The sequence below is a fragment of the Nilaparvata lugens genome, chromosome 4 (genome assembly GCF_014356525.2).
Source record: "Nilaparvata lugens isolate BPH chromosome 4, ASM1435652v1, whole genome shotgun sequence".
NCBI classification, from domain to species: domain Eukaryota; kingdom Metazoa; phylum Arthropoda; class Insecta; order Hemiptera; family Delphacidae; genus Nilaparvata; species Nilaparvata lugens.
Window position 1 is genome coordinate 18,492,622 of NC_052507.1, and position 26,132 is coordinate 18,518,753.

General features: G+C 35.3%; 1 protein-coding gene across 1 annotated transcript; it reads right to left on the bottom strand.

Annotated features, from left to right (window-relative positions):
• Nucleotides 1-1,149: 1,149 nt before the first annotated feature.
• LOC111056599 lies at nucleotides 1,150-25,523 on the bottom strand. Its single transcript, XM_022343984.2, has 3 exons — nucleotides 25,362-25,523; nucleotides 6,610-6,747; nucleotides 1,150-1,524 (listed from the first exon to the last, which is right to left on the bottom strand). The coding sequence occupies exons 1-3, from the start codon at nucleotides 25,402-25,404 to the stop codon at nucleotides 1,277-1,279; spliced, it is 429 nt and encodes a 142-aa protein (XP_022199676.2). The 5' UTR covers nucleotides 25,405-25,523; the 3' UTR covers nucleotides 1,150-1,276.
• Nucleotides 25,524-26,132: the final 609 nt, after the last annotated feature.

Consider the following 26,132-nt stretch of genomic DNA (forward strand, 5'->3'; position numbering starts at 1 on the left):
ATGTTTAGAAATCCCGGAGTGCAGCATCTATTTTATTTTTATTTTTTATACAATTTTTTCCTCTCTTAGTATTAGGGCGCTACTCCTACTAGCGGACAAGTTCTCACTTATGCCAGTAGATTTTTACCAAGCGTATGCTATTTGAAGTGTTGAATAATAGTGTAATGATAATCCTCAATCCATTCAGTTTGATTGTGCATTATAACTCTTACTAGTTAGGAATAGAAGTATTAATGCTTTTATTGTTTTTTAGTAAGGAATGTTATTTATTTGAATTGATTGTGGTGAATTGCATTATCTTTTATAGTTAAATTTGTGTACCTACTTTGTGGAAATAAATTTGAATTGACAACGAATCATAATTTATTGATTACCTTTCTACACCAAGTTATTAAGGCTGTGCGAAGGCTAGAAATAAACTCTCTACTGGTGATTTCAAAGTTTTTCAATTTGTATAATTATCATCGAGCTATCAAAATGGAAAAGTTTTCTCAAAATACATTTTTTTCTGATCATTACTTTTTGAGATATGAGCGCCTAAAGTTAAAAATTTTGGGACAGAACATTTCAAATTCGGTAGGAGATAAACCCATCAAATTTAGAGGATAGATTCTTCATGGTATTGTTGATCTAGTGAAACAAAAACTTTTGGAAATATCAATTTTTAGAGAGTTATTCTATTCACTGAAAATGACCAAAAATAGCTTCCAGTTAAAAATATATTTTTGGTAAATTGAATAACTTTTTCAAAAGTTGATATTCAAAAAAAAAATTCTACTTGATGAACAATACCATAAAGAAGCTATCCTCTAAATCTCATGGATTTATCGCCTACCGAATTTGAAATGTTCTGTTCCAAAAATTTCAACTTTAGGCGCTCATATCTCAAAAATTAATGATTGGAAAAAAATGTTTCATGAGAAAACTTTTTCATTTTGATAGTTTGTTTTGATGATATACAAATCGAAATTCTTTGAAAAATATCACCAGTGAAAAGTTCATTTCTAGCCTTTGCACAACCTTAAAACGAGTAATTTATATATTTTAAAAACAAATCTCGTCACCAAAAATGTAATATTAAAAATATTCATCAAAGCTAGAAGCTTCAAATGTCATGTAGGTACTTTTATGTGGATTTAAAAACTGAACAAAACAGTATATTCTATTATTCGATATTGTATAATCTCAAACACCATGATGTAACAAATTTTTATTCACCGGAATGATATGATTGGAAGAATTGTTGATAGGATTTATAGGTTAAATGGAAGAAAATTTATTGTAGCGACCGGGTACTTCTTGAAGCGGCTGGGTAGGTTTTTTCATCCTCATGACTGCGATCCGAGTGGACGAATCCCCCATGTGTTTCACGCTTATCACGTTCTATCAGATCCGGATCGAATGAAGGTTGCAAAAGGTGGATTGGTGCTCGCTTCTGCTCCACTGCTCCGCCATTCCATTCCAAGAAGCGCTTATCTCTCTGCCCGGTTCCACCTGATTCACTCGTCAGCATCATTTCATTGTCTGCAAATAGAGTCAAAATCCATTCATCCATGAATGGAATGAAAACTGAATAAGTAATACTTCATAAATATAAAAAGGAACCAACCTCAAACTTTGCAACGTTCAAGAGGGTTTCAAACCCTACAGTATTGGGCATACACCGGAGGGGTGACCGTAGCCTATCATCCAAAAATTGTAATATGGGTAGTCCATTTTTTGCTGGCAGAAAACACATGTTATCAGTAAACTCATAAATAGATATGCTTGATATCATACATATTATCTTCATGTAGTGGCGTAGCGAAAGGGAAGTTTCTAGTTCTCAACCCCCTCCCCCACCATGAGCCTGAAACAGAAGTTCATAAATCCAAGATGACACCCACCCCCCACCAATCATATCCCACAAGGTGAAGTCTATAGAAAACCAGTTTCCGGTCAACCCCACACCGTTTCAAACTTCTGGCTACGATACTGTATATTCAGTAAAAGAAGTGAAATTAAATAATGTAGGGAACATACTAGCATACCAGGCTTCATGATAACTGTTAATACAGTATATAGCCTATACAGTATCAGGTTTGCTACATAGATATTCTTATGAAGCCGTTCAAAAACGGGTATATCGTTGGATAAAGTGATAACGCGCCGGTCTAATAATCAAGAGAACCCGAGTTCGAATCTCGAACAAGGCAAAAGTTTTTGACCACAGAACAATCACAGATACGGCCACCCCATTATATATTTCGAAGGAGACGATAAGCCGTCGGTCCCAACTACCTAAAAAGTAGTCGTCATCTCTCATTACCATTCCTCTCACTCATCACCCACGCAGCACAAGCCTAAGAGCTTTTGTGGGCTCCATCTTCAGTATTATTATCAAACGAACTGATCCCTCAAGAAAATTATTTCATATAATATGAGTATCTCTGATCTCAAATGAGATTTTCAAACTAATTAAACGTTTTTCATTGCTGCTCGATTTCAATTTGACAAAATATTGATGGGATTGAAAATCATTCGAAAGACATGGAAGATATTTTATAATATTTGAACTTGTTCTGATATAGGAATAAGGGTTGATCAGTATTAAAGCTCAAAATAATAACATTGTTCAACTTTGAGATTGTAGTATTTGAGTAAAATCAGAGACAAATAAGCAAGGTGATTAAACGGTATCTTCACTCTATGATAATATTCTTCAAAAACTTCTAGAAAATGGGGTTGGGAGATACTTTTGATTTCAGCCACGTAACATAACTGATTTTATTCAACATAAAACCTTCTTAAACATAAATCTACAGGTTCTCTGAGAAGCAGTGAGGCTCAACATAAATCTATATGATTCAACATTAATTTTACAAAAAAAATAAACGAGTACATAGATTCTACTTAACATGAAACCTGCAGATTAATTTAGCAGTTAGAAACTGTACTTCTTTATCACCATTGACGCCTTCAAGAAAGTGAGAATTACTGTTTTGCTTGAGTGTTTTGCAGTGTTGCATAGCTACGCCGTGAGCCAACCCCACAAGCCAACCCAGCCTGTCATGTCCTAGCTGCTGTTCTCTATCGCCCCATCTATTATATAGGTATATGATTTACAATAAATGAAAGAATCGGCCAATACATGTAGGTAAGAGGAAATTCACGAATGACGCATCATCACGTCTCAACTACTGGATTGATTACTCCAAATTTTAAAATAGATTCTTACTTTACCGATGATGGATATAGGCCTATTTTGAATTCGTCAAGAATTCAGTCGGTCAGGCTTTCAGATTCTCAAGTTTCCAATTAGACCCTTGCGAAGCACTGGTTACCTGCTAGTGCAATATATTATAACATCTATAAATTAAAAATCTATTTTCAAAATTTGGAGTGATCAGTCCAGTAGTTGAGACGTGATGATGCGTCATTCGTGAATTTCTCGTAATGCTAGTTACATACACATCGATTTTTGGTCGTACGATATTTTACCGTCCTTATAAATTCTATTAGATTGAACAGATGATTTCAAACATATGATGTTTGCCAAGTTCCGTTTAATCTGATAGAATTCATAGTGACGGCAAAATATCGTACGACCAAAAATCGATGTGTGTGTAACTAGCCTAACTATTTAACACAGATAATGCAATATAACTATTTAGTTTGTGTTGGTGCTATATTGTATTTCTTTAATAACAGGATGCTATACATGGATTAGAATAACATTTGAATATTGTTGTGATTATTCTGCCGTATGCAACTGATAGCTAGAAGCACTGAACCTCTACTATTACACTTTTCATGTCTCTTCCAGCTCAATCGTTTGATTGGTTGGCAGCCTTCCATCTAATACTTTTCATATCCATTATTTATTATGTCATTGGAGTTGCCGTAGTTGAGTTGATTAGATGCAGGCTCTTCAATGTTTGATTCCATTACGAACTGCTTGTAAAATAATCACTTTTGAACAATTAATTACGACATAGCAGTCAGTTATATTTATATAAATAAAAGCTATTAGCTTCTACTTACATTAGTGTAGCGCTTTTGGACACTAGGCCCTTCATCAACAGTGAAGCTAATAGCTTTTATTTATATAAATACCTGACTGCTATGTCGTAATTAATTGTTCAAAAGTGATTAGATGCAGGCTTTATAATTCAGAGGCTCGGGTTCTAATCCCGGCTCGAGCAAGATATTTTTCTCGGGCCACTCCTGTGTTTCGGATGGACGTGTTAAACCATCGGTCGCGGCTGTCTAAGAACAGTTTCAGGTCATCTCAGAGGCCCCCGACTCTGGAAAATTGACAAGTGTGACATGAAAGCTCTGACCTGAGCCAGCCAGGTAACTCGATATTATTATTATCATAATTTTATGTCATTGTTATAATTCCGTAGCAAAAATAAAATAAAGTGCTATCCTGATCCAGTACGTATTGATGTAAAGTAGAGACAAGACATCAAACCTTGAAGTTTTTTGGTCTAATCCTTCACAAACACCTGTCTTTAAAAGTTCAAGGTCGGATCCTCATAAGTCTTTCCACGTCCTCTACTGGAAAACTACCCGCGTTAGCTCGATTTTCAAGATGAGCTTCTCAAAGAAGATTAAACTGAGCTAAAAAGTCCTTCGTTCTGCTGGGATCGGGTTGAGACGTTGAATATGAGACGTAGGTTCCTAGAACAACATTCAACAGATGAGCCCTATTAGGCTCTCTGAGACAAATTACGCGAGCCTGAAGTGAATAATCTAGCTTCCCCTTTCAGCACATTCTCATTTCTTCCTAAGCATTCTTATTCCGTTATAATTAAGATCATGCTTTCTAGATGAAACTTAAATTCAGTGTGATTTCCAAATGAATTTTTTATCAATATTATACAATAATTGGCAAGTGAAGATTGAATATTTACAGAATAATTATTCAGAATCGATATTATCTACTTGAAAGATTGAAAAAATACACAGTCATGAATATTATCACTGGTGAATATTATGATTCATAATAAATAATCATCCAATAGATTTCAACTTGAAAATTACCTATGGTCGAAACTAGTCGTCGTAATATTTTAAATAATAGAGGGTACTTCAAGTTTCAATATTGTTTTATCAATTTTTTTAATCATCCAATAGGGTATCAAATTCGAAGAAAGTACTGTAAAAATAATCCAGAAAATTGGGAATTCCTATTTATAGAAGTCATATTGATAACATGAGTTTTTCTTCAAATTTCCCCCAGTAACATTAAATTATAAATCGATTATAGGTAGATTTTTCCGAAAATTCTGTATGTTTAATATTCAGCGATTGAATAGTGGCTAGAGTTTGGGAGTAGAACTTCTCCATAAGTACCTGAAAATTCCAGCTAAAAGAGTTATAAATATTTTTTCTGATAATGGAAATATTATTCAATCAGAAAGATCACAAAAAGTCAACTTATAATCTATTGATTTACCTAGAAAATATTCATTGATCCATGATTAGAATGAATTATACTTATCTATGAGGTTCTTTGTATGTCTGTAACACTATTGTCAGGAACAAATAGACTGAATTTTAAAATAAAATGATTGACTTTGAAAATTTTGATTTACTTTAATTTGGAATGATATACTTCGTTTGCTACAATATTTGTCAATATAAATAAAAAAATTGGTCTTGAATAAAGTAATATCGTTGGTCATGTCAACAAGTCAGATATTTTTATCAAGTCGAATAACATTTTAGAATTAGCGACGATTTCCTTCATATTCATAATTATCAGATCCACGATATTGATTTCAAATAGAATCCATACTTGGTTCAATTGTACGTGACAAATCATCAGCCAGGTCATTCTCGTGTTTTCGTATGGGCACGTTGAAATGATTAAGCTAAAATGGGCATGCTAAATGTTCAATATTAGTCTCGACCGAAGTATGTAAGTAGTAAGGATGGAATATAAATCAGGCTAGATGAAATCTTGTAAAATACTCGCCACCAAAAAAAGAATCATGCGAATATGACTATTACCACAAAGTTGATAGAAATGATAGTGCAATGTACTTTGACCAAGTATTCAGGTCTAGTTAGCAATAAATTTAATTTCTCGTCTCTAGAACTACCGGCTATTGGCGGAAGTGTGAACCGCATTGTGTAAAGTTTAAAGGCAAAGATAAACTTAGCTTAGAAACTCTGCATAGCCATCTCGAAATAGAATTTTCGTTTCACTATTGCAGGCCATTCTACCAGAGAATCAACATTATTATTATTATTATTATTATTATTATTATTATTATTATTATTATTATATTATTATTATTATTATATTATTATTTTTATTGATGAAATTTGTGAACCTACAATCGAGTTCGTGACAGTTTCCAAGCTCTTGAAATAGATATAATATGTGATTGAACAAGTGACATATTGTCTTTTTTCTTCAGGGCTAATTTTAATATAAATAAAAATATGAATCTCAGTACCCTCTCAAATGAACTGGAAAGTCACTTGAAAATGGCTTCAATGTCCGAAACAAGTTGTTACAAAATAATTCAAAAGTTTACTGAGATTCTATTTTTCACGAAAGAAAGCTCTCTTTATATGAACTGTACAGGACTCTTCTTCACTCAAGGTACTCACTGAAAAGCTGTTGCTCCACTATTTCATGTTCATGATTACAATCCATGCTGTTGTAACAGTCAGGCTCCTTCAGTTCTCCATAAATTTTCTCACGGGCTCTTCCCCAGATACATCCATCCGCAATTCCTTGAATTACACCTGTTGATAAAACAGCCTTTATTTATAACACTCTCATAAAAAATTATCTATCTAATTCATAACTTATAAATAATATCATAATATTATGTTGTTGTGCCTGCACCTTTTTAAAGATGCTAAAGAAGACAATTTTGAATAAAATTTAGAATTTAGAAATAGGCCGACACATCTAGAAAATACCTGAGTCTATACCTAATTCATGCAGGTGAACGGGCTAGAGTCAAGAAAACTTCAATTAATCTTGCCATGCCTGATTTAATAGGTTTATACTATAGAATAACACTACAATTTGAAATAATAGAAAAATACAAACAGCTTCAATAAACATTGGCAGCTAAAATCGAACAACAGAAACAACAATATCATGTTACTTTGTTGACATTCTTCATCTGATTCGGGGGCGCATTACTATCCCCGTTTAGATAGCAATACGTCACAAAACCAAACAAGATCAGTCATAAAATAACCAATCAATTTCAACATGAAATCACTCAAGAAAGAAAAAACCCGTTGAACCCAAATTTCGTCGATAGTAACCCATATAACCCATTTCATAATAATTTTGAATCCCCACTTTTGATTGACATTCTCGAATGAACCTTTGTTTCACTACACTGCACTTTCGTTGGTTTGTACGTTGCTTTATCGTCGGGGTTACAGTACCTTGTTTTTGGCGGTGAGCTTTTACCGGTTGAATTTGGCTTGACGGCGACGTCCTCTTACGTCCCTAGACCTGTCGTCTGAACGGGTGTCTTGAAGCGGTTTTACATAAAGTTGCGGAACCAAAGGGGTGGTAGTACAAGAAGTTGGTTTGGGGACACACATGAACCGCTGTAAATAAATGTATTACAGCATTAATTTCTAACTCTTCCTACAATTCATCAAAAGCTAAAACAGGAGTTATCTATTGATTACAATTAATTAAATTCTTTGAATCCTCATTTTATATAGATTTTTATCTTTAAACTACTGATTCTTTTTATCAGAATTAATGGATCTTTCTTCACAAATAATTCAAATTGAAATGATGCTAACTTATATGATATTTTTCGTTTGGTTTGCGAAATCAAATATAATTTTTCATATAGTAGCTCGGCTAGTATTGTTGGAAACTTGTGCGCCAGCCAACATTTATTTTATTTATTATTTATGAACTATAGGACGCAATCCAAGTGTAAATAACGGGCATTCGCCCAAAACTGCTCAGAACCTTAATTAAAAATGAACATTCCAGAGTTTATGATTTGATTTACCTACAAATACAAGTCCAAAAACTAGTATCAACTGAAATTATGAATTTATCACCTAATAAAACAAGACACTTTATAACACAATAAAAGAAAAAAATATTGAAAATTTCACTTTAAGGAAAGATAATGTTTGCCTTATAAGATTCACCTTTAATTAAATAAAATTAGTAGACACATAGAAAATAATTTAAATTGTATTAAAATTTGAACATTCATTAATATTAATTTCCTGGAGAAGAAAAACTTTCTTCTTCATCTATTAAGATTTCTATCATAAAAAATTTACTAAATCATTCAAAAGCCTTAATGACATAAGAAAACAGAGTCTGAAAAATATAAATTAAAAAATGTCATAAACTCAATATGAACATAATCTTAAAAGTTTCATTCCAATTTAAAGGCTATCTTCCTGACTTTCAGCAATACTCTACGATAATATATCTCCAGAAACAATAACTCAAATGTAACGTAACTGAAAACTTTCTATACTTCTGTAGAAAAAAATTTATAAGTATCTTCCATCACTAATAAAATCAAAAGGATTATTCTCAATCAATATTATTAACTTGAAAAATAACAGGCTTAATTAATTCAATACTCTTATGGAAGTTTCAATCAATAAAACTCCCTAAATTATATTTTAACCTTATTTTACGTACCTTAGCGGTTATTTGAAGAAACAATTATTCGTACATGATGAAGAAACACAATTAAACCTTTCAGGACATGGCACTACTAGTAAATTTAAACATTAATAAAAAATAAAACTAGCTCCTACATTAACTACTGAAATAAACTTATAAACCTGCTCAAAAAGGGGGAAACATAGTGACTACATCTTTACTCTCGTAGTGCTCCTAGCAAAGTGTCCTCCGGAACGTAATCTGGTCTCTCGACTGGGGAATCCCCACTACTGTATTTAGAAACAGGTCTCCTATTGGGCGAATGGAATCAATTTGACCAATCGTCGCGTGGCTTCTACAGCCTTTGGACCAAATAGTAACTGCAAAATCGGTAGTTTGTTATAATTTCAATGCTTGCTGTTTTCCAACTTATCGCATTTTATGTCGCGACAAGAAGGCTAAGTTTTAGAGATAATTCCATAATCTACATTCCTCGACGACTCAGAGCCACAATTTTTAAATATCTATCATGGGAAACTCGAAGTCATGGCCGTTCATAATAGAGAGAGAAAATAATTTATTTCGCTAACTCACTTACAATAATGGCTCTAGTCTATTGCGTATTAAATTTACTATTATAACTTGGGAAAAGGCCTGAATTAAAGAGAGTGCCCGGCACATTGTGTATTATCAACTACAATTTCCTACCTTTCTGTGTCATAATTTCATACATGTTGATTCAACTATTCAATAGTACTTTACGTCACAAGACCGGTAACAATAATTTACCGCATAAGTATGATTGTTTCTGCCCGAAGCTTAGTTGAGGGCAGAATTATCATACAAATGCGCTAAATACGTTCGTTACTGTACAAGCTACATACAATATTTTTTGTCATATTTATCTGAGAAAGAATAATATTGCTGAGAAACAGGAACCATTACTCGAGTTACTGCATTTTATAAACATGACCTACCCAGTAGCGCCTAGTTCATAACAGACCAATCCATCGAGCTCGAATAAAATAATAAAGGCCTTTTTTATAAGATTTCAGATGAGTTCTTATAACTTGGAACTTCTTAGATGAATTTTTAAATTATTTGAGTTATTATATTAATTACTCAGATGTTATTGGGACTCAGTGGAAAGTGTCTCCTAAAGCTATTTTCTAGAAGGCTGGATGAAGCACCCACTGAGACACTGTTAGGAATTCGAATCTGGATCAGTTTGATTGGGATGAGAAACGTATTCAGATGTTTCATGATCATGCAGTAATGAAGGTAATCTTCTCACAAAAGTTCTTAAGTTCTCTAATAATAAGAAGTTTAAATTGTTGTTACCAAGTGAAGACTATACTGCTAGCTGCAGGTCATTATGCGAACTATTTTGGAATAAGGAATTTTGTGGTTGTAGTTGACAAAACTCTCACCTGGAGCGCAGAAGGCAGCTGTTTGAATCAAGGTCTATGAATACAGGTCATGACACTATTCCGTGATGCATTGCAAAATCATTATGGGGTTCTAGTTCATCAATTTTTAAATTTATCAGCATAACAGAATTATAGATTGAAAAACATGATGTGTTATTTTGTTATATTGCTCAAGAAGTATTGCTTGGCTTTGAATTGTAAAATAAATTCTTCCTACAGAATAATTATATTTAGATTCTAAATAGAAGGAACACGAGTATCATGAACTTTATTATAGACCTTGGTTTGAATGTTGCTATTTTATTTATTTATTTATAATTCTCACAAAGTAGCACTGATTGGGAGAGGAAAACTGAGGATACTCCTTGTACTATTTCTCTCCCAAATTTAAATAACATTTTGAAAGTCCGAAATAGGTTTATGGTTTTACTTTTCTAAAATTTAGCCCATTTTCACTAAAAGACAACGGAAACTAGGAGCTTTAAATTTCGACGGTTGAAACAGAATAAGAAACAAAAATATCACACTCGAATGACCATAATTTGCAACATTTTTGCGTAATTTGACAAAATTTGGAGCCAGAAAAAACACAACTCACTATTCAGAACAGCTGATATTGATTATGGAACTAGGAAACATACTCGACTGTGAAGATAACATATGATCATTATAGTATGCTGTAATGAAAATCACATGTTTTCTTGTTCACCGGCCTGATTTAATGCAAGGAAAACAACTGCAATTGAGTAAGTATGACAAAAATATTCTTTTTCTGAGTTGACAAGAATTATTGAGAGTAATATTTATCTATAATTACAATATAGTTCTAGGCCTATGTACACATTACTTTGACATATTTTCATGTAATAGTTTTTTGTGCAACTTGTGCGCAAAGTGACAGTTTGCTGCACCGAAAGCACGTTTAAGGCGAGGGCGGAATGGTTTCTTGAGTGCAGCAAACGAACTTTGCGCACGTATTTCACATTAAATTTTTCCTACAGTTACCATTGAATATGAAAAGTGGGTAATTATGGGTAAAATTCCCTGAAATCCATCAAATGTTTTTCTGTGTAATTTTATTATTAATAAAAACCTTAATTTATTTGAAATTGAATAATAATAATTTAATTATAATGAATAGTAATTCAATTGAAAATTTATCTGACTGCTTGAAGGGGGTTTATGTTATGTAAGCATTGAAATGACTATAATCAAGGCACATAATGGCAAGGCAACGCCGTTCACCACTGCCATATTATAACGTGGGCCTCACTATGAGTGCAGTTACCAACTTAATTTTGATTTTGCTGCACTGGTGCTCCATTAACCTACTAACTAATTTGCGTTGTCATGCTGAAAATCTGGAGTACGCAAAGTACTCACTTTGCGCACTAGTGCGGAAAAGTGATTCTTTGCGGCCTGCAATCAGTGCAGAAATGCTCACTTTTCAAGATATCTGTAGGAAAAAGCTTTTTCCTACAGTTACGTTGAAAAGTGGCCATTGCTGCACTGATTACAGAACGCAAAGAATCACTTTTCCGCTCTAGTGCGGGAAAAATTTTTCTGCACTCCAGATTTGCAACATGGCAACGCAAAATAATTAGTAGGTTATATGGAGCAACAGTGCAGCAAAATCAAAAATGAAGTTGGTAACAGTGACTGCTGTGGCTGCTATAGTGAGCAGAGGTGAAACGAAGCACAACGCGCTAATTATTATTCATTATAATTATAACCAAGGACAACGAGGACTTTAGAATTTTAGGATTAAGGTTTTTATCAATAATGAAATTACACAGAAAAACATTTGATGGATTTCAGGCAATTTTACCCATAATTACCCACTTTTCATATTCAATGGTAACTGTAGGAAAAACTTAATGTGAAATACGTGCGCAAAGTTCCTCTGCTGCACTCAAGAAACCATTCCGCCCTCGCCTACGGCTCGGGCGTAAAACGTTTCTTTCGGTGCAGCAAACTGTCACTTTGCGCACTAGTTGCACAAATAACTATTTTCTTATTACTCCTACAATAACTCTTTTGTATCACAATGTAATACAATATTTTCATGAATACGTTTTGTACAATAATTGTTGTTCTTTTGTGTTAGGCTATAATATTATAAATTCAAATGTTCACAGTTTGGTAAATTCTATACTACTCCAATTTTGTATTCACTGCCAACGTTCACATCCTTCAACACTATCAAAAATCCATTTTCTAGATTCTATTTAGCCTCAACAAATAATGTATACTGACTTGGGATTCACGGCAATTATAAGAATGAGATCTATTGATAGAATGGAGACTACTGCTAGATTCAAACGAAAGACTGGAGATACGGTAATAATTGAGCAGAGGCAGAGCAGCTTCACCACTGTGATTAAATGTAGCTTTTAATGGGCTCTAACTCGGAAAAAGCTTCTGTCTGAACCGGGGCCTGTTGTAATATTCATCATCAGACGTGATAAGAGGAAACCTTTCTACTTGACGAGCAAAAATACACACAGTCTTGAGCTTTTCACTAATGGAGAAATTATTTTCTCAAGGCAGACTCCTAATTAAACTCTCATTGTCACATCCATTAAGGTTAGGTGTCAGTCGAAAACCTGTATTAGACTGATAGAGAATGGGGAATTTCTAATTCATAAATTTTCAAAAACTCTGTTGTTGTTAATAAGAGGGGAGATGAACCTGTGTCCCTCTTACCACAGCGTTCCAAGCTTTCAGATTTTGTGACTTTTCTCTTTTATTGCTCTTTTTCATTTCCCTTATCGATGCTCTTTTCTTTATCTTCGTAAAATTTTGATGGTACACTTTCATTCTTTAAGGTCTTTCAAGGTATGCGAGTATTTGCACACTCAGCGAAAAGTATTCGCTGTTTGAATTCTGTATAAACAAAAGTGTTTTCATGAATTGAGAATTAATATATAACGTAATTATATGAAAATGAACCTACCACTATTTCTGCGTAATGGTTCTTTACAAATATATAACTATATTCAGAAATTGCACTCATTCAAATGCTAATCGATAAACATTAACAAAAATCAATAGTTTAATGCTGTAAACCACCCCTGACAGCTGTATTTCCATCCAGCTGTTAACCCTGTTGTCAATATTTTATGTAGCAAAACTCTTTGGGGTGGTTAACAGCATTAAACTCTGGATTTTTGATCAATGATAATTATATTATTTATGGAATATATCGGCTAATATTCTTTGCAGTATAAAATTACAGTCTCACCAGAGGAAAAAGGCGAAAAATATCAAGCATATTATTTTTAACGAGCAGATAGAGTAACGTGCGTCCCATAGAATACGTACAGAAGGTTCTTACAAAGTTTCAATTACTTTTTTTCGTGAATTTCATGCCGTTAACAGAGCAGATTTGCAAGCTGGATTGAGATGAGGCTTCTATCATCATACCGTATTTTAGAGGGGTTGGAGAGACTAGTAACAACAGTAGAAGAGAGAGAAAGTGAAAGGGAGAGAGGCAAGCAGATAACCAACAGCTGTGTTTGAAGTTCACGTTTTATACGTTTTAGGTTGATTGTTATTTGGGCTATTATAAATAATTGAGCTTTGCATCGTTATGTAGATAATTGAATAGCCATGAAAATGGTGACAGGAAAATATAATTTATATCACTGTTGGGAAATTTCAGTGAGTTTTGAACGAAAGTATTTCAATCGATTCATCCGATGAAATTATTTACTATAGGCTACATACAAGAGAATAGCGATTCATTCCACTTTTCTACTGGAATAGCCTCTAAAGAAGAATCCAACGTGATAGAGGAAAGAGGAACTGTTTTTTCACAATAAAACTTTTACGATCAGAAGTATTCGATTCTCCTGTTATCGATTAACATGAATCTGAAGTGAATTTTGTCAGATATCTTTGATCCATGTTTAAGATATTCATCTTATGAAGAATATTGATACTTGATATTCCAAGTCTTGACTAAGTTCCCAGATCTTAATATTATTAAACAATGTCAATAACATGCGATCCAGCAGACAAAGATTCACTTTTGTCTTTGCACTCAGCACTCAATTCACATAGTTACCCTACTATTATAGATAGATATCTAACCAGTCTATCTTATTGACCGAGCGAAGTGAGGTCTAAGATTCAAGTCGATGGTTTTGCATTTCTCTTTATGTTTATATGTTTATATTTATGTTCCGCATTTACAGCCAAACGCGGAAATAGATTTTTATGAAATTTGACAGGTATGATCCTTTTTGAATTTCGCATTGACGTATATATAAGGTTTTTTGAAATTTTGCATTTTAACATCTATAGGAATACATTGGTCAGATTGACCGATGCACATTTTTGTCCTGTTGTTGTGACAGAACTGATTAAGTGTGAAGCCAGCCAATCATAGTACCTTTCCCCCCACTAAAGACACGCCTATATCGCACATTAACGATCAGTTCAAGGCACGGAGTCTTGATATACAATAATAAATAAATTATTGTATATCTTGATATATATAATTTATATCTTATTCATTAAGTATGCTAACCTACATATCCCAACATACTTGTAAATACTCTGGAGTTGCTAATTTATTCATTACTAGATATATAATAATTATAATAATAGTGATAATAATGTGTAAGTATAATCTTAATAATGTATATATATAAAAAATCTTTATTTATTATAGACATGGATAACCACTACCTGGATGTACATTTGGAATATCTCGGGTAGCTTAGATATTAATGAATTGTTTTTACCAAAGTGTAGACTTGGTTAAAGAAAGCTAAAGTTTACTCTATGAAAATTTGTTGTATTTAAACATTTTCTCTACCAAATTTTTACTGCAATTTTGGCTCTACTCTGGCTGCCTAGCCTAATACAAAAAAAAACATTGAAAGAGATTTGGAATGATACAAATAAACAAGAAAAAAACCTATTGTTTGCAAATAAAGTTCGATCGCCCCTTGTCATTTGAGTAGAATTAATTTTGGGACTCACCCATAATGAAGACGTTGAAGAAATCCATTAGATGATGATTTGGGTGATCCACACTCCCGAAAAGAATTGGTGTCTGAGTGCGCTCCGTTCGCTTCAACGGTTAAAAGAATAGTGCACGGAAAGAATGCAATTTTTGTCTCAGATCCGACTCTTCCTAGGCCTACATGTGGAAAACTAGACTACGGCAGGGGGGAAGAAGAGCCGGATACTGTTGATGGGACGAATGGATGGAAACTATCTTTCCCAGGCTGGGATGCAAGCTAGGCAGTTCCCAACCCTAAGAAAGATCCTCACCTCGTCCATCGGTTGAAAAAATGCAAGCTTTCCGTAACCTATGCTAGGCAGCCAGCAAATAAAATATTACGTTCTAATTTCACTAATTTCAATATCACTACTTTCAATTGCTTCCATTACATCACCCCCTCCCTAGAAAAAGGGCGCACTAGGATTCCCGCGGCTCCTCAGGATCCTGGGTGGGTGGTGTAGAGTCCTCTGCAACATCCATTGTAGAGGGCTGCTCTGCTGATACCAAAGCATCCTTGCTCTGGGCTGAGTGACGGTGGCGGTCCCAGACCAACCCTGCAGCCAGCACAGCGACAGCAGCAAGGGTGGCTCCAAAGGCAAGTGCTGAGGTGAACCACCAGCTCCACCCCTCAGCATTGGGTTGATCTTCCAGGGATGTCAGATGGTGTAGCAGCTGGTCAATGGACACCTCATCTACACCAAGTTCACCAGGTTGCAGGCGACCCTCGGTCTGATGATGGTGGATGCCCTCCAGTATCCGCTCTCTAGTCATGCCTTGGATAGTCAGCATGAGAGCAGGAGGCACACTAAGGAGTGCCAAGTGCTTCTGAAGATTGAGGTGCCCTCTGGCACGAGCTGATGGTAGGATCTGGTAGTGGGACGTACTCAAGGTGCAGCCAGGTGTTGCCTTCATGTGTCCAGTTCCATGGAGTGTCAACTCATGTACAATGATCTGGTTGCCCTGCTGACATTGCGAGACAACCTGCCGCTTGGATGCTACACTGTAAATCCAGGTGTCATCTTGATCATTCCAGACCCAAGTGTCTGCTGGGTCGGCGGCAAGCACAGTCAGCTGACACTGTTGTTGAGCTGCAGCAAGGTCATTCAGGAACAGTGCACTCAGGCAGGATGGATGATGTCGGCTGTAGACTGGAGTCATCACTGAGCATACAGTCAATGGCCCCGCTTCACACTGCTCCAGTTGTTGTTGGTGGATGACTGCAAACCGAGCCCGATCAGGTGTCATCAGCAAGCGGTGGGCAGGCTTCAGCTGGTATTGTACCATCAGCTGGGTCTGGTTGTCACGAACTGGCAATGCAAAAGCCTGGAAAAGTTCAAATCTCCGTCCAGGAGACATTAATGGCACCGTCACAATCAGTTTTATCAAGTTGGTGGCTACGGATACAGCACACACTCTCATGATATTGTAGTACAGATAAGCACTGGTGGGGTTCGTCTCAAATGGCAACTCCAACCCATCTGACAGGCTTGATCGAACTTTTTCCAGAATATTACTTAACTCAACAGGAGACAATAAATTGATACTTAACCTACCATATGACACTTCATTAATAATCGTTATCAGTTTTCTAAAATCTAACAATGCATTCTACTTGCTAATCTCAAATTCTGTAGGGCTGAGGATGTGTTAATATAGACATTCAAAAGTTCTTCGATCTTAACCACCTTTTGGTTAAGTTTCTTTATTGCAGATCTCATTAGTGTTCTTTGAACTTTCCCTTGCAATTTCGACCAGCTCTCTACTGTTTTCTGCCACTCTGTGACTTAAATGTGGGTCAGGGTCAAGTGTTCCTTCTCGACATGAATGAGGCCTGCAGTTTGAGTTTGAGTGCTTCCTCGCTGTGTTTCACTGACTGCAGATCCTCGTCTTCTGCCACTCCAAAGATTACATGAAGAAGTTTTCCTCCCGCATTGATCAGCCCCCTTCTTCCCCTTCCTTGGTACAGTAGATCCATCAGGGTTCGAATGGAGTCAGAGATGTCATCCTGCATATCGCTGATGCTGCTGAAGGCTTGCTTTTGAATGTGTAGTGCAGGCATTTTTTCCGAAGCAGTGGTGATGGCATTCTGCATTTCTTGGGTCTGATCGTGTAGTTGAGAGAGTTCGTTACTGATTTCAGTGATGTTGATAACTACCAGGATCCTCCAATAGTCACCTGTCATAAGGTCATCTGCTTTCTTCTGGAACCATACTCCTTGTGGATTGATGATCTCTCCACATGATAGGCCGATAGCACCTGCAACTGATGAAACAGCTGTGTCCAGTCTTGGAACGGGTTCATGTTCTGTAAGTAACTCATCTGTACAGTGTCCTTGCAGGTTAGATATCTGACCCTGATACCTTTTCTTGCCACTCAATAGTTGCATTCCTCAGCCAGTTATTTACAGCAACTTAATACTATACCAACACAATTAATCTTATCCTTCTAATATTAACCAATACAATTTGTAATCAAGACATCCAGATAACAAAATACACTATATGTCAATGGCTCTCCATTGAATATGAATATTTCAAACAGCAATTAACAATAAATTCTTAACCTAAACTCACATGAATCTCAATTACTAGATATTGTAGCCAATTACAAAAGTGTTCGATAAAATTCACAAACAAAATTAATCAACAACAAACAATTTGGATCCTCTGAATTTTCAATAAAACTTCAACAACTGGGTATAGCAGCATGTGATCCTCAACAAAGTCCTTGTAGGCGTACACCTTCCCACCAAGGATTGCTCAAACCTCTACCAACCAATACTCGACTCAGCTATGCTTTAGGACAGACACACTTCCTCCCTGCCAGATAGCCATGCTTCTACAGTTCCAGACAGCCGTGCTTCTTCCCTGCCAGACCTCCATGTCTGCAGTTCCAGACAAGTCACGCTTCCTACCTGCCAGACAGCCATGCTTCTGCAGTTCCAGACAGTTGTGCTTCCTCTCAGCCACATGCTGATGAGTCTCATATTTGAGCTAGTGACACCTTCACTTGCTCCTGATTTTCTCATGCATACCCTAATGCATGTTGTAACCTGCACACCCTAGGCACACCTGTGCACACATCTCATGTGTGACTTCCTTGGGGCACCAAACAATGTTGCTTCCGACAGTCGACTACTTATCTCTGTTACTCAAGGTCGAGAGATAGAAATATCTTCTCATCTTGGCATTGTCATTAATTTGGATACCTTCTGTACTCGTTGGACTCCATCCCAAATGATATACAGTAACATACAAGATAGAACTATTACAATCTTGATCACATGACAACTATACCCTAAAAAGTCTACTGCATCAGTTAAACTAAACACATTACATCATTAAAATTCACCAAAAGCGTTTCAATAACCAATTACCATTAGCATTGCAAAAATACTACTATCCTTGTTCTTTTAATCACTTTCTTCATATCAACATAATTACAAAAAAAATGTTACTAAAATTTTCTACTTCTTCATATCTCTTCATCACACTTCTTGTGGCAATCAGCTAACCCAGAGCCAAACAACTCTGCAGCAAAGAATTTCTACTCGATCCAGAAATTTTTACCGAATTTATTGGTTAGGTTGCCGACCTCTCTGACTTCTCGTTGCAAGTGGGGATCTGGGAACATCTCTCTGAATTAGATAAAATAAAATCCTGCTTGTACCGCACGTGTGAAGGATCCTCTTATCAGCATCAAGGCGATGATGTTGCTAGCAGACAGCACTCCTTACAACTCCAGATGACATCACAGTTAGGCTCTCCAACTCTGCTGTAGAGCATACTCGTCTATGGGTAGGATGTCATACAGCTCTATTGGGCACCGCGAGAGGTGGTGACGTCGAACGCTGTCATTGTCGCGGCCGCTATCGCTAGCGAGCACAAGAAGGTGGTCTCATCATCTCATCCTCAGCTACCGAGGAAGCGAAGGGAAATTCTTACCGCTGGAGGGAAACTCCCGAGCGCTGGCCGGAGGGAATTTATCAACCAGAGAGGGAAATTGTTCCGCGCAACCAACCGGCGCACTGAGTGATCTTCTCTTGGTTTTCCTTTCACACGCTTTTTCGTTGTTTATTGGTTGTTTCTTTCTGCTCTTCTTCTTCTTCATCTTATTGGCTTTTCGCATCGTACGTCCATCCGTAGATTCAGATTCGGTGCTATTTCTCGGAGATAGATTGTCAACTAGTTCTTCTTCTCTCTGTTTCGTTCGGAACTTCGCGTTCTTTTCCAAGCTACAGTCTATAAGCGGGTATTCTTGCTGTTTCTCCCTTACTTCGCCAGTGTTTTCGACTCTATGCTCGCCATACTAATAAATTATAACATAGTATGCTGTTACCATTTAATATGTTATTCCTCTTTCATTCGCTTCATAACCATTGCGAAATTACATTTACTATACCTTCCCTAGAGTACTAATCATGAATAATTCTTACGCATGGCGCCATAAAACCGGCTATTCCTCCCCTCCACTGTGGTTTTGAGATCTAGGCGTCTAGCAGTGCTTTGTTGTCTCATTCCTATAGAAGACTGCATATCTTAAGGAGCTGTATATTCTGTCTGTTGGGAACTACATTGACATTTCGGTAAGTCACCGCACTTGTTTACGCATGTTTAGTATTCATGGATATTTTTAATGAGTTAAATATACGCATGTTTAGTATTCATGGGTATTCTAAGTGAGTAAAATATACGCATGTTTAGTATCAATTGACAATTTAGATGAGTTTAATTTACACATGATGTTTTTGTATTTACGTAAATTTACGTATTGATGGATATTCAACATGGATTTTTATGTGATAAATGGAACATGAAATTATCTTATCTCTATCTACTCATTTGAATAAAATTCATTCATGCCCATCATTATTGATTTAGCATTAGGCCTATGTGTCAAATAAATATATACACATTTCTAAACCTTGAAAAAGTCATAAAAATTATAAAAAAACAACTTTTTTCCCAGATCATGACTGCTGGAACTGACGAAGAACGTATTCGCCGAATGCTTCATGAGCTAGAAGAGGGTGGAGAATCTGACGCAGATGAAGAAGATATTCTGGAGGGGATATTCTCTGATAACAGCGATGATGACCCAGACTTCCAGCCCAGCAATGAAGGCCAGGTTATTGATGAAGCTGCAAAGATTCAACACATCGAGCAAGCTTATCAACAAACTGAAAAGCAGAAGAGGAAGAAGAAAAGACCACACCTTGAGGAGTCCCAATCATCATCATCATCTAAAGTCGCAGATAAGGTAGGGAGTGAAATATCTAAGCTAGGGATAGTGCCACCTGTAGAAGAGCTTATTGGAAAAAAGGTTTTACATGGAAAACCAAAGAAGTTGGATCCAACAAAGGTAAGACAAGAGATAAGAACATTGTCCATGTTAGACCAGGCCCCACACAAAAAATCGATCCTGACCCAGAGAAATGTTTTAATTTGCTACTATCTGACAACATTCTCGATGAAATTGTCCTTAGGACAAATGAAGAAATAGTGAGGCAGAGGAAAAATTACAAAGTTGTGAATGCAACATTGAAGGATGTTTGTAAAGAAGAGCTGAGAGCACTAATTGGACTTTTACTCTTGACTGCGGCTCTAAATAATAATCATTTATCAGCCAAGTTATTATTCGATTCAAAGTACAGTGGTGATCTTTATCGAGCTACAATGACTGCCGAAAGATTTCTGTTTTTGATCAATTGTATACGATTTGATGATTGTGAAACAAGGAATGAACGTCGCGAAGAATCCAAACTGGCACCAATAAAAAAGGTTTGGGACTTATTTGTAATGAACTGTTCTGAAAATTATCAGCTGAGTTCGTTTTGCACAATTGACGAACAGTTGGTAGGATTCCGTGGCAGATGCCCATTCCGTGTATACATGCCAAAAAAACCAAATCGGTATGGGATAAAAATACTTATGATTTGTGACAATGACACTAAATACATGTTCAATGCTATTCCTTACCTGGGGAAAGGTTCATCGCCGGAAGGAGTTGTTTCAACACATTATTTTGTGAGAAATGGTTGAGAGCTTGAAAGGATCGCATAGGAACATAACAATGGATAATTGGTTTGTGAGCATCCCATTATTCGAGAAGCTTCTGAAAGAATACGGTTATCAGCAATAGGCACGATAAAGAAAAATAAGCCTGAACTGCCCTCTGAATTCGTCGACATAAAGTATCAGAATGAAATGTGGACTCTTCGCTTTTTTTATTTTCCGACAACCTAACGGCAGTGTCTTACAAGCCAAAAGCAAATAAGCTCAAACATGATTTTGACCATGCATGATGATGGAACAGTGGATGAAAAGTCAAAAAAGCCAGACATTATACTAGCATATAATGAAACAAAATGAGCAGTTGACACTCTCGATCAGATGTATCAACATATGAGCTGCAGCAGGAAGACACGAAGATGGCCACTCTGCTTGTTTTATAATATTCTGAACTTGTCAAGTGTAAACTCGTACGTGATTTATGTGCACCAATTTTTTTAGGAATTCGCCAAATTCCAAAAAGGTCGGACTTTCCAGGCAAGAGTTCCTACTGCATCTTCACAGTCAACTGACAACGCCGTGGATTATGCGCCGTCGAACTGAGACTCCCACACTAAGGAGAGAGCTAAAAACGACCATTGATAAAGTGCTTGGTACAGAAGAGCCACATTTTGAGAAAGCTCAGAAAGGAGAAAGAAAGTACTGCGGTTTATGCCATTATAGGAAGAGGAGGTTTACCACCGCCTATTGCTCAAAATGCAATAAGCCAATTTGTGGTGAGCACCAGGTAAAAATGTGCCCAGGATGCAAGTAAATAAGGATTTACAAAACTTTTTCTGTAAGTTTGAAGTTAAAAATTATTTGAAAAATATTACTTTATTAAAAAATAAAATCATTATGAGAGAAAAAACAAAAGAGTGATGTTATTGTAACTATGCGTAAATTTTACTCATGATTAGTATTAATGTCAAAAAAATATGATTAGTACTCACGAACTATACTGAAACAATACTCTAATGACAATAAAATTCTTGTGAATAAACTAAATTTATTATCGAATCTCTCACAGAATTATTTATTCCGTATGCAATCAGAAATATTGATTCCAGAACGCAATAAATGAAACAAATATGTAAATACTAATATATCCAAACAATTTAAAAAAAAAATTTTTCAAGGCTTTAATAATTTACTTAACTTTCAAATCTTTTGTTCTAAGACACATTTCAATAAAATCCTTCTATGAGTTAGTTTTTCCCATAAATTAATTTCTTCACTGATTATTTCCACAGAAAATCCCACATTGATAATTCTTGTTCTTCAAAAGTTCGGACATCAATCCTCCTATCGCACGAGATACGCCAACAAGCAACAGCATTCTTTGAAAACATTTTTTTTCTTCTATTTAATCGTAGACTAATAACGTGTTATATCATCATTTCATAATTACTACTGTATTTTGTTTCCGAAATACAATTCACTGTATTTAACTTGAGTAGGCAGCCAACTAATAATTAAATGATAATTCTGATTAACATAAAAGTAACAATTTTCTCTAATAATTGCATTTGGCATTCTTGCAGCCAAATTCCACCGAACTGCCACCTTTGTAATATCTCGGGTAGCTTAGATATTAATGAATTGTTTTTACCAAAGTGTAGACGTGGTTAAAGAAAGCTAAAGTTACTCTATGAAAATTTGTTGTATTTAACATTTTCTCGTGAATTTCATGCCGTTAACAGAGCAGATTTGGAAGCTGGATTGAGATGAGGCTTCTACCATCATACCGTATTTTAGAGGGGTTGGAGAGACTAGTAACAACAGTAGAAGAGAGAGAAAGTGAAAGGGAGAGAGGCAAGCAGATAACCAACAGCACTGCTGTGTTCGAAGTTCACGTTTTATACGTTTCAGGTTGATTGTTATTTTGGCTATTATAAATAATCGACCATCGTTATGTAGATAATTGAATAGCCATGAAAATGGTTGCAGGAAAATAGAATTTATATCACTGTTGGGAAATTTCAGTGTGTTTCAAACGAAAGTATTCATTTCAATCGATTTATCCGATGAAATTATTTACTATAGGCTACATACAAGAGAATAGCGATTCATTCCACTTTTCTACTGGAATAGCCTCTAAAGAAGAATCCAACGTGATAGAGGAAAGAGGAACTGTTTTCACAATAAAACTTTTACGATCAGAAGTATTCGATTCTCCTGTTATTGATTAACATGAATCTGAAGTGAATCTTGTCAGATATCTTTGATCCCTGTTTAAGATATTCACCTTATGAAGAATATTGATACTTGATATTCCAAGTCTTGACTAAGTTCCCAGATCTTAATTATTAAACAATGTCAATAACGTGCGATCCAGCAGACAAAGATTCACTTTTGTATTTGCACTCAGCACTCAATTCACATAAATACCCTATTAATATAGATATATATCTAACCAATCTATCTAATTGACCGAGCGGAGTGAGGATTCAAGTCGATGGTTTTTCATTTCTCTTTATATTTATATGTTTATATTTATGTTCTGCATTTCCAGCCAAACGTGGAAATAGATTTTCATGAAACTTGACAGGTATGATTCTTTTTGAATCTCGCATTGACGTATATATAAGGTTTTTTGAAATTTTGCATTTTAACATCTATAGGAATACATTGGTCAGATTGACCGATGCACATTTTTGTCCTGTTGTTGTGACAGAACTGATCAAGTGTGAAGCCAGCCAATCACAGTACCTTTCCCCCACTAAAGACACGCCTATATCGCACATTAACGATCAGTTCAAGGCACGGAGTCTTGATATACAATAATAAATAAATTATTGTATATCTTGATATATAATAAATATCGTATTCATTTAGTATGCTAACCTACATATCCCAACATACTTATAAATACTCTAGAGTTGCTAATTTATTCATTACTAGATATATAATAAGTGTGATAAATAGTGATAAGAATGTGTAAATATAATTTTAATAATGTATATATATATAAAAAATCATTATTATTTATTATTAGACATGGATAACCACTACCTGGATGTACATTATACAATTTGCTTTCGAAAACCAGCTTTCCAGCATGAGTGCACCCCTGGAACCTAGCAGTATTACTAATTAAATTGATCCTTGATGGTAGATATATTCCATGAAAAAAGTCATGAAAACCAGACGAAAAGCTATAAAAGTCTTAATATGAGCTTATCGGTCAAAATGACCGTATGTGTTCCTTTGTGTTTTGAAAACTATGTAGTTTTATAGGTTTTAAGGATAATACAAAAAGAAATGGAGTTTCCTTCTAACGCCAATATTACAGTAAACATCAGACTATAGAGCTATTTATCATAAATCAGCTGTCAATGGATTATCAATTGCATATGTGTCAATGCATCCAATTAATTTCTCAATGTAACTTGGTAAAAAATCAGGTGCTGTGTGGACGACTATTAATTGCATGCTTAATCGCATGCAATTTTCATGCACTATCGATTCAATGCAATAACGCATGCAATTAATAACTAAAATAACATAGCATTGTCTCTCGACCTTTCTCTGCTTTCAACTCGGGCTGACCTGTTGCTAGTAGGCCTATGTCTTATAGAAGATTAGCTTCTGATGTTAGCATTTCTGATACACCAACCACAACAGCCATTACCCGTTTTTACACCGATATCTCGCCGACACGACATACAGACAGTATTTACTCTGATGGACAGTATAGAGGAGGCTGTAGTTTATAAATGCGCGAGGTCTACTGTTCACAGAACTACCAGTATAATAGATATCAAAACACGCAAATGAATGGAATTGAGTAGTAAGATAATACAGTCATCTAGAGATGCAATGATTTTTGTGTGCTACAACATTGAAAATGCTACCCCACACCCTGTGGTGGATGAGCAATAACATGTTTTAGAAATCAATAGACTGACAGGAGACGATTCTCTTCGATGTCAATACAATCAAGAAATCCTAAAAGAAAAATTTTCTCAAGAATACCGGAGGAATCCTGAGAAAATTAGAATTAAAGAACTCCAATGAATATTGGTGATATTATGAATCTATGAAGAGTACTAAAACTTCAACTAGATGATTAGTGGCCAGACAGAATCAAGTGAACTCAAATAATACTACACTGGAATTGATTCAGTTACTTGTTCAATAGAAACTCAATCGAATGCCATGTTACCAGATTTTTGTAACAAGTTCAAGTAATTATATTCATTTGGAGCACTCGTGTATTGACTTTCAAATATTCCACTCACCTATGATGGAGAAAACCAAAACTATTATTTTAGCAAACAGCATAGTAAACTCATTCAGGCCAACACAAGCACTTGGTTCTATGTATGATAACTCACTGAATGGAATTCCTCCTTTCACCTTCCTCCTGCTGCAAGCGAAGTGTCAGTGATTATGATTGAATGCGATAATGATAAGTTGAAAACTTTTTGTCGAAAACTTCACTCTTGATATATTGCTATTCACAGTTTATCAAGTTCAAGACAAGTCTGTTCACTTCACATGCAATTATCAGCGACAACTTGGATATAATTTTATAATAATGACCGTGAATCAGAGAATTATTCCATCTCAACTTCAATTAAAATAGACAACTTGATTAGTCTTTCTGATAACAGAACATTCGATTCTTGATAAATATAAATGGAAAGGGTAACAGTCTGATAATAGAACTGTTGTATTTTCAGTTTCAAAAGCGATTTACAGGAATATAATGAGGGAAATTCACATCACACTAATTATATTGGATTAAATAATAATAATATCGAAGTTTTATAAATTCATTATTATGATAATATCTAATTTATTTGAGGGCACCAGAATCTTAATCCCATTATTACCCTAATGAATGATTCATATACACAAAAACGAATCATATTGAATTATACGAGTAAATTCAGCATACCATAAATAATAATCATACAGATACTTTCAATTATGTACTAAAAAATTATAACTATATTATTTTATAATAATTTTTGTACTATTATACAGGGTGACCACGAGAAACATTT

Bases quoted from the DNA above. Each gene is read 5' to 3' on its own strand.
- LOC111056599 (XM_022343984.2), bottom strand. From the start codon at position 25,404: ATGCTGTTTGCTAAAATAATAGTTTTGGTTTTCTCCATCATAG. The intron at 6,748-25,361 runs GTGAGTGGAATA...TTTTATCAACAG, and splicing joins TTTGGTTTTCTCCATCATAG to GTGTAATTCAAGGAATTGCG. The intron at 1,525-6,609 runs GTGAGTACCTTG...CTCTATTTGCAG, and splicing joins AGTGGAGCAACAGCTTTTCA to ACAATGAAATGATGCTGACG.